Source organism: Tachyglossus aculeatus, chromosome 18, assembly GCF_015852505.1.
Source record: "Tachyglossus aculeatus isolate mTacAcu1 chromosome 18, mTacAcu1.pri, whole genome shotgun sequence".
Classification (NCBI taxonomy): domain Eukaryota; kingdom Metazoa; phylum Chordata; class Mammalia; order Monotremata; family Tachyglossidae; genus Tachyglossus; species Tachyglossus aculeatus.
In genome coordinates, this window is record NC_052083.1 from 37707071 (window position 1) to 37715472 (window position 8402).

Below are 8402 nucleotides of genomic sequence, written 5' to 3' on the forward strand. Positions count from 1 at the left end.
GGAATGGTGGGAAAACTTTGTGGCTTTTGTGTGTTGAGGGGGGGTGTGTGGTGTGTGTTTGTGCCTCGGTAGGTCCTTTGGATGCCGCGGACAATAACACCGAACTGTGAGCTCGTGGTGGGCAGGGGCTGTCTCCCTTTATTGCTGGAGTGGGCCTTCCCCAGCGCTTAGGACAGGGCTCCGCACACGGGTGGGGGGTCAATAAATAGGATTGAAGGAATTAAGGAAGGGGAGGGGGAGAAAGAGGCGAAGAAAAGGGACTTGGGGAGGGAGGAAGGACAGAATGGGGGTGGGGAGAAATTGGGGAGGGGGCCCTTTGCTATTTATATATATAAATAGAATATTTATAAATATATTTATAAATAGAATATATATACATTCTATTTATTCTATACAATAAGTTTATACAGAATTCTACATAAATTCTATTTATTTATATTGATGACTGCCTGTGTGATGTACTTTCCAAGCGCTTTATACAGTGCTTTTAGACTGTGAGCCCACTGTTGGGCAGGGACTGTCTCTATATGTTGCCAACTTGTACTTCCCAAGCGCTTAGTACAGTGCTCTGCACACAGGAAGCGCTCTATAAATACGATTGATTGCTCTGCACATAGTAAGTGCTCAATAAATATGACTGAATGAATGACTGTCTCCCTCCACCCTCCCCCCCTCCACTGTAAGCCCGCTGTGGGCAGGGATGGTCTCTCTTTATTGCTATACTGTACTTTCCAAGCGCTTACTACAGTGCTCTGCACAGAGTCGGCGCCCCATAAATACGACTGCATGAACGGCTGAATCCGACAATAGACTGGGAGCTCGTTGTGGGCAGGGATTGTCTCCCTTCACTGCTGTATTGGGCTTTCCAGGCGCTTAGTACAGTACTCCGCGCATGGTCAGCGCTCCATGAATGAATGACTAAATACAATACGACAACAGTGTGAGCACTGTGCTTCCCAAGCGCTTAGACCAGTGCTCCGCACACAGCTCTCAATAAATGAATGAATACAATAGCTTGTGAGCACTGTACTTCCCAAGCGCTTAGTACGGTGCTCGCACACAGCGCTCAATGAAGAATGACTACAATACAATAGAGTGTGAACATTATACTTCCCAAGCGCTTAGTACAGGGTTCCGCACTCAGTCAGCGCTCAATGAATGAATGAATACAAGTGTGAGCGCTTTCCTTCCCAAGCGCTTAGAACAGTGCTCCGCACACAGTCAGCGCTCCATGACTGAATGACTACAATACGACAATAGAGTGTGATCATTGTTCTTCCCAAGCGTTTAGTGCAGTGCTCCGCAGTCAGCGCTTCATGAATGAATACAACAGAGTGTGAGGACTGGACTTCCCAAGCGCTTAGTACAGTGCTCCGCACACTGTCAGCGCTCCATGAATGAATGACTACGACAACAGAGTGTGATCACTGTACTTCCCAAGCGCTTAGTACAGTGTCAGGCACACAGTCAGCGCTCCATGAATGAATGACTACAATAAGAGTGTGAGCACCGTACCGTCCCAAGCGCTTAGTGCAGTGCTCCGCGCACAGTCATTGCTCCATGAATGAATGACTACGACAATAGAGTGCGATCACTGTACGGTCCCAGGCGCTTAGTACAGTGCTCCGCACACAGTTAGCACTCCATGAATGAATGACTACGACGATAGAGATTGCTCATTGTACCGTCCCTGGCGCTTAGTGCAGTGCTCCGCACACAGTCATTGCTCCATGAATGAATGACTACAATAGAGTGTGAGCACTGTAGCGTCCCAGGCGCTTAGTGCAGTGCTCCGCGTACATTCAGCACCCCATGAATGAATGACTACAATGGAGTGTGAGCACCGTACAGTCCCAGGCGCTTAGTGCAGTGCTCCGCGCATAGTCAGCGCTCCATGAATGAATGAATACAATAGAGTGTGACCATTGTGCTGTCCCAGGCGCTTAGTGCAGTGCTCCGCGCACAGTCAGCGCTCCATGAATGAATGACTACAATAGAGTGTGAGCACTGTAGCGTCCCAGGCGCTTAGTGCAGTGCGCCGCGTACATTCAACACCCCATGAATGAATGACTACAAGAGTGTGAGCACCGTAGCGTCCCAGGCGCTTAGTGCAGTGCTCCGCGTACATTCAGCACCCCATGAATGAATGACTACAAGAGTGTGAGCACCGTACAGTCCCAGGCGCTTAGTGCAGTGCTCCGCGCAAGTCAGCGCCCCATGAATGAATGACTACAATGGAGTGTGAGCACCGTACACTCCCAGGCGCTTAGTGCAGTGCTCCGCGCATAGTCAGCGCTCCATGAATGAATGAATACAACAATAGAGTGTGACCATTGTGCCGTCCCAGTCGCTTAGTGCAGTGCTCTGCACAAAGTCGGCGCTCCATGAATGAATGACTACAATAGTGTGAACACCTTACCGTCCCTAGCGCTTAGTGCAGTGCTCCGCGCACAGTCGGCGCCCCATGAATGAATGACTACGCCAATAGGGTGTGATCATTGTGCCGTCCCAGGCGCTTAATACAGCGCTCCGCACACAACCGGCGGAAGGAACGACTACGACAATAGAGTGTGTGATCGCCGACCCCGTCCGAGGCGCTTAGTACAGCGCCGCGCACACAGCCGGTGCTCCATAAATGACTACAATAGTGTGCGACCACTACACTGTCGGGGGCGCTTAGCGCAGTGCTCCGCGCACAATCGGGGCCGCGGAAAGGCGACCTTCTCGGCTGTGAGCCCGCTGCCGGGTGGGGACCGTCTATGTTGCCAACTTGGACTCTCAATCAATCAATCAATCGTATTTATTGAGCGCTTACTGTGTGCAGAGCACTATACTAAGCGCTTGGGAAGTCCAAGTTGGCAACATCTAGAGACGGTCCCTACCCAACAGCGGGCTCACAGTCTAGAAGGGGGAGACAGACAACAAAACATATTAACAAAATAAAATAAAAATAAATAGAGCAATAAATAATAAAATAAATATAATTATAATAATAAAATAATAAAAATAAATAGAGCAATAAATAATAAAATAAATAGAGCAATAAATCTGTACAAACATCTATACATATATACAGGTGCTGTGGGGAAGGGAAGGAGGTAAGGCGGGGGGGATGGAGAGGGGGAAGAGGGGGAGAAGCTCTTAGTGTACGACCATTGTACCGTCGAGGGCGCTTAGCGCAGTGCTCCGCGCACAATCGGGGCCGCGGAAAGGCGACCTTCTAGGCGGTGAGCCCGCTGTCGGGTGGGGACCGTCTATGTTGCCAACTTGGACTCTCAATCAATCAATCGTATTTACTGAGCGCTTACTGTACTAAGCGCTTGGGAAGTCCAACTTGGCAACATCTAGAGACGGTCCCTACCCGACAGCGGGCTCACAGGCTAGAAGGGGGAGCCGGAGCACAAAACCAAACATATTAACAAAATAACTGTACTAAGCGCTTGGGAAGTCCAAGTCGGCAACATCTAGAGACGGTCCATACCCGACGTAGGGCTCACAGGCTAGAAGGGGGAGACGGAGAACAAAACCAAGCATAGTAACAAAATAAAATGACTAGAATAGATACGTACAAGTGAAATAGAGTGATAAATCCCTACAAACATATGTACATATATACAGGTGCTGTGGGGAAGGAGAGGGGGAGGAGGGGGAGAAGCTCTTAGTGTGCGACCATTGTACCGTCGGGGGCGCTTAGCGCAGTGCTCCGCGCACAATCGGGGCCGCGGAAAGGCTGTGAGCCCGCTGCCGGGTGGGGACCGTCGATGTTGCCAACTCGGCCTCTCCCAAGCTCTACACCCGGTAAGCGTTCAATTCCCCTCCCCACAGCACCTGCATATATGTCTGTACGTATTTATTACTCTATTTATTTTACTCGTACCTATCCATTCTATTTATTTTATTTTGTTAGTATGTTCGGTTTTGTTCTCTGTCTCCCCCTTCTAGCCTGTGAGCCCGCTGCCGGGTGGGGACCGTCTAATGTTGCCAACTCGGCCTCTCCCAAGCTCTACACCCGGTAAGCGTTCAATTCCCTCCCCCACAGCACCTGCATATATGTCTGTACGTATTTATTGCTCTATTTATCGATTTATTTTACTTGTACCTACCTATTCTATTTATTTTGTTAGTATGTTTGCTTTTGTTCTCCGTCTCCCCCTTCCAGACTGTGAGCCCGCTGCCGGGTGGGGACCGTCTATGTTGCCAACTCGGCCTCTCCCAAGCTTTACACCCGGTAAGCGTTCAATTCCCTTCCCCACGGCACCTGCATATATGTCCGTACGTATTTATTGCTCTATTTATCGATTTATTTTACTCGTACCTACCTATTCTATTTATTTTATTTTGTTAGGATGTTCGGTTTTGTTCTCTGTCTCCCCCTTCTAGACTGTGAGCCCGCTGCCGGGTGGGGACCGTCTATGTTGCCAACTTGGCCTCTCATCAGCACCATCATCATCATCAATCGTATTTATTGAGCGCTTACTATGTGCAGAGCACTGTACTGAGCGCTTGGGAAGTACAAATTGGCAACACATAGAGACAGTCCCTCCCCAACAGTGGGCTCACAGTCTAAAAGGGGACCGTCTATGTTGCCAACTCGGCCTCTCCCAAGCTCTACACCCGGTAAGCGTTCAATTCCCTTCCCCACGGCACCTGCATATATGCCTGTACATATTTACTACTCTATTTATTTTACTTGCACCTATCTATTCTATTTATTTTATTAGGATGTTCGGTTTTGTTCTCTGTCTCCCCTTCCAGACTGTGAGCCCGCTGCCGGGTGGGGACCGTCGATGTTGCCAACTCGGCCTCTCCCAAGCTCTACACCCGGTAAGCGTTCAATTCCCTTCCCCCACGGTACCCGCATATATGTCCGTACATAGTTATTGCTCTATTTATCGATTTATTTAACTTGTACCTACCTATTCTATTTATTTTATTAGGATGTTCGGTTTTGTTCTCCGTCTCCCCCTTCTAGCCTGTGAGCCCGCTGCCGGGTGGGGACCGTCTAATGTTGCCAACTCGGCCTCTCCCAAGCTCTACACCCGGTAAGCGTTCAATTCCCTTCCCCACGGTACCCGCATATATGTCCGTACATAGTTATTGCTCTATTTATCGATTTATTTAACTTGTACCTACCTATTCTATTTATTTTATTAGGATGTTCGGTTTTGTTCTCCGTCTCCCCCTTCTAGGCTGTGAGCCCGCTGCCGGGTGGGGACCGTCGACGTTGCCAACTCGGCCTCTCCCAAGCTCCACACCCGGTAAGCGTTCAATTCCCTTCCCCACGGCACCTGCATATAAGCCTGTACGCATTTATTCCTCTATTTATTTATTTTCCTTGTACCTACCCTATTTATTTTATTAGGATCAATCAATCAATCGTACTTATTGAGCGCTTGCCATGTGCAGAGCACTGTACTAAGCGCTTTATTTTTTATTTATTTATTTTATTAGGACGTTCGGTTTCGTTCTCCGTCTCCCCCTTCCAGCCCGTGAGCCCGCCGCTGGGGAGGGACCGCCTCCAGGGGTTGCCAACCCGCGCTCAGCACAGTGCTCCGCACACGGCAGGCGCTCAATAAATGCGATTGATTGACGGGCTGAGCGGCACCTACCGACTTGCAGCACGTTCTCCACGCAGCCGCTGTCCAGCAGGCGGATGCCGCGGCGGAAGGGCAGCCCCTCTCCGCCCCCCGCGGGGCCGGCGGCGGGGCCCCCTCCTCCTCCTCCTCCTCCGGGCAGGCCTCCGGGTGGCCCGGCGGGGACGGGCCCGTTGGCGGCGGCGGGGGTGGCGGCGGCCGGGGGGGCGTCTTCGGGCGGGGTCCCCGGGGGTCCGGGCCCGTTGGGTCCCGGTCCCGGGGTCCCGGCGGCGTTGGCCCCGGGGGTCCCGCCGGCGCCGGCCCCGGGGGTCCCGCCGGCGCGGTACTGGAAGCTGGAGTACATGCAGATCTCGCGCTCGTTGCGCGGGAAGGACCAGTAGACGATGCGGCGCTGCACGGGCTCCGGGATCCGCTCGAACCGCTCCTCCACCCGCTCGAAGGCCCACTTCTCGGCCACCTTCTTGGCGGCGCAGTCCAGCAGGGACTCGGGCTGCAGGTGGGGCCGGGCTCCGGGGGGCGGCGGCGGCGGCGGCGGCAGCTGCGGGGCGGCGGCGGAGGCGGGGGCGGCGGGGGTCCCGGGGGTCCCGGCGCCCGCGGCCCGCCCGTCCGGGCCCCGCGGCTGCAGGGTCGTCGGGCAGGCCCGCGAGCACAGCCGCTTGGCCGGGGCGGCGGGCAGCGGCGGCGGCGGCCGGAGCAGCTCCTCGCCCCCTCCTCCCTCCGCCATGGCCGGGCACCGACTGACCGCGGGGGCGCCCCGCCGCCGCCGCCGCCGCGCAGGCGCGCTGGAGGGCCCGGACGCGCAGGCGCACAGGCGCGCGCGCGCCCCGGGGGTGGGAGGGGGCGGGAGGGGGCGGGCGCGCACGCGCGCTCCCCGGGGGCGGGAGGGGGCGGGCGCGCATGCGCGCTCCCCGCGGGGACCCGTCCCGTCGGCGTCGTCACCAATCGTATTTATTGAGCGCTTCCTAGGTGCAGAGCGCTTGGGAAGTACAAATTGGCAACGTCTAGAGACGGTCCCTACCCACCAGTGGGCTCGCAGTCGAAAAGGGGGAGACAGAGAACCAATCAATCAATCAATCGTATTTATTGAGCGCTTACTGTGTGCAGAGCACTGGACTAAGCGCTTGGGAAGTCCAAGTTGGCAACACATAGAGACGGTCCCTACCCAACAGTGGGCTCGCAGTCGAAAAGGGGGAGACAGAGAACCAATCAATCAATCAATCGTATTTATTGAGCGCTTACTATGCGCAGAGCACCGTACTAAGCGCTTGGGAAGTAGAAATTGGCAACACATAGAGACAGTCCCTACCCACCAGTGGGCTCACAGTCGAAAAGGGGGAGACAGAGAACAAATCAATCAATCGATCAATCAATCAATCGTATTTATTGAGCGCTTACTATGCGCAGAGCACCGGACTAAGCGCTTGGGAAGTCCAAGTTGGCAACATCTAGAGACGGTCCCTACCCAACAGTGGGCTCACAGTGGAAAAGGGGGAGACAGAGAACAAATCAATCAATCTATCGTATTTATTGAGCGCTTACTATGCGCAGAGCACTGTACTAAGCGCTTGGGAAGTAGAAATTGGCAACACATAGAGACAGTCCCTACCCACCAGTGGGCTCACAGTCGAAAAGGGGGAGACAGAGAACAAATCAATCAATCGATCAATCAATCAATCGTATTTATTGAGCGCTTACTATGCGCAGAGCACCGGACTAAGCGCTTGGGAAGTCCAAGTTGGCAACATCTAGAGACGGTCCCTACCCAACAGTGGGCTCACAGTCGAAAAGGGGGAGACAGAGAACCAATCAATCAATCATCAATCAATCAATCGTATTTATTGAGCGCTTACTATGCGCAGAGCACCGTACTAAGCGCTTGGGAAGTACAAATTGGCAACACATAGAGACAGTCCCTACCCAACAGTGGGCTCACAGTCGAAAAGGGGGAGACAGAGAACAAATCGATCAATCAATCAATCGTATTTATTGAGCGCTTACTGTGCGCAGAGCACCGGACTAAGCGCTTGGGAAGTCCAAGTTGGCAACATCTAGAGACGGTCCCTACCCAACAGTGGGCTCACAGTCGAAAAGGGGGAGACAGAGAACCAAACATACCAACAAAATAAAATAAATAGGATAGATAGGGACAAGTAAAATAAATAAATAAAGAGAGTAATAAATATGCCCCTTGTCCGCTGTGTGACTTCGGGCAGGTCACTTCGCTTCTCCGGGCCTCGGTTCCCTCATCGGCAAAATGGGGGTGAAGACTGGGAGCCCCCCGTGGGACAACCTGCTTCCCTTGTACCTGCGCCAGCGCTTAGAACAGTGCTTGGCACGTGGTAAGCGCTTAACAATCAATCAATCGTATTTATTGAGCGCTTACTGTGTGCAGAGCACTGCACTAAGCGCTTGGGAAGTCCAAGTTGGCAACATCTAGAGACAGTCCCTACCCACCAGTGGGCTCACAGTCGAAAAGGGGGAGACAGAGAACAAAACCGAACATACCAACAAAATAAAATAAATAGGATAGATATGGACAAGTAAAATAGATAAAGAGAGTAATAAATCCGTACAAACATATATACATATATACAGGTGCTGTGGGGAAGGGAAGGAGGTAAGATGGGGGGGGATGGAGAGGGGGACGAGGGGGAGAGGAAGGAAGGGGCTCAGTCTGGGAAGGCCTCCTGGAGGAGGGGAGCTCTCAGTAGGGCCTTGAAGGGAGGAAGAGAGCTGGCTTGGCGGATGGGCAGACATTCATTCATTCCATCGTATTGATGGAGCGCATCCCGCGGGCGGAGCACTGGA

At 52.9% G+C, this 8402-nt stretch overlaps 1 protein-coding gene across 1 annotated transcript in view; it reads right to left on the reverse strand.

Moving 5' to 3' along the window:
* The window catches only part of ZSWIM5 (zinc finger SWIM-type containing 5), a 148405-nt gene extending 142087 nt beyond the window's left edge, over nt 1-6318 (reverse strand). The window contains exon 1 of the mRNA XM_038760585.1: nt 5610-6318. Within this exon, the coding sequence (XP_038616513.1) occupies nt 5610-6318 (709 nt within the window). The remainder of the gene's footprint in view (nt 1-5609) is intronic.
* Between the last annotated feature and the right edge of the window lie 2084 nt (nt 6319-8402).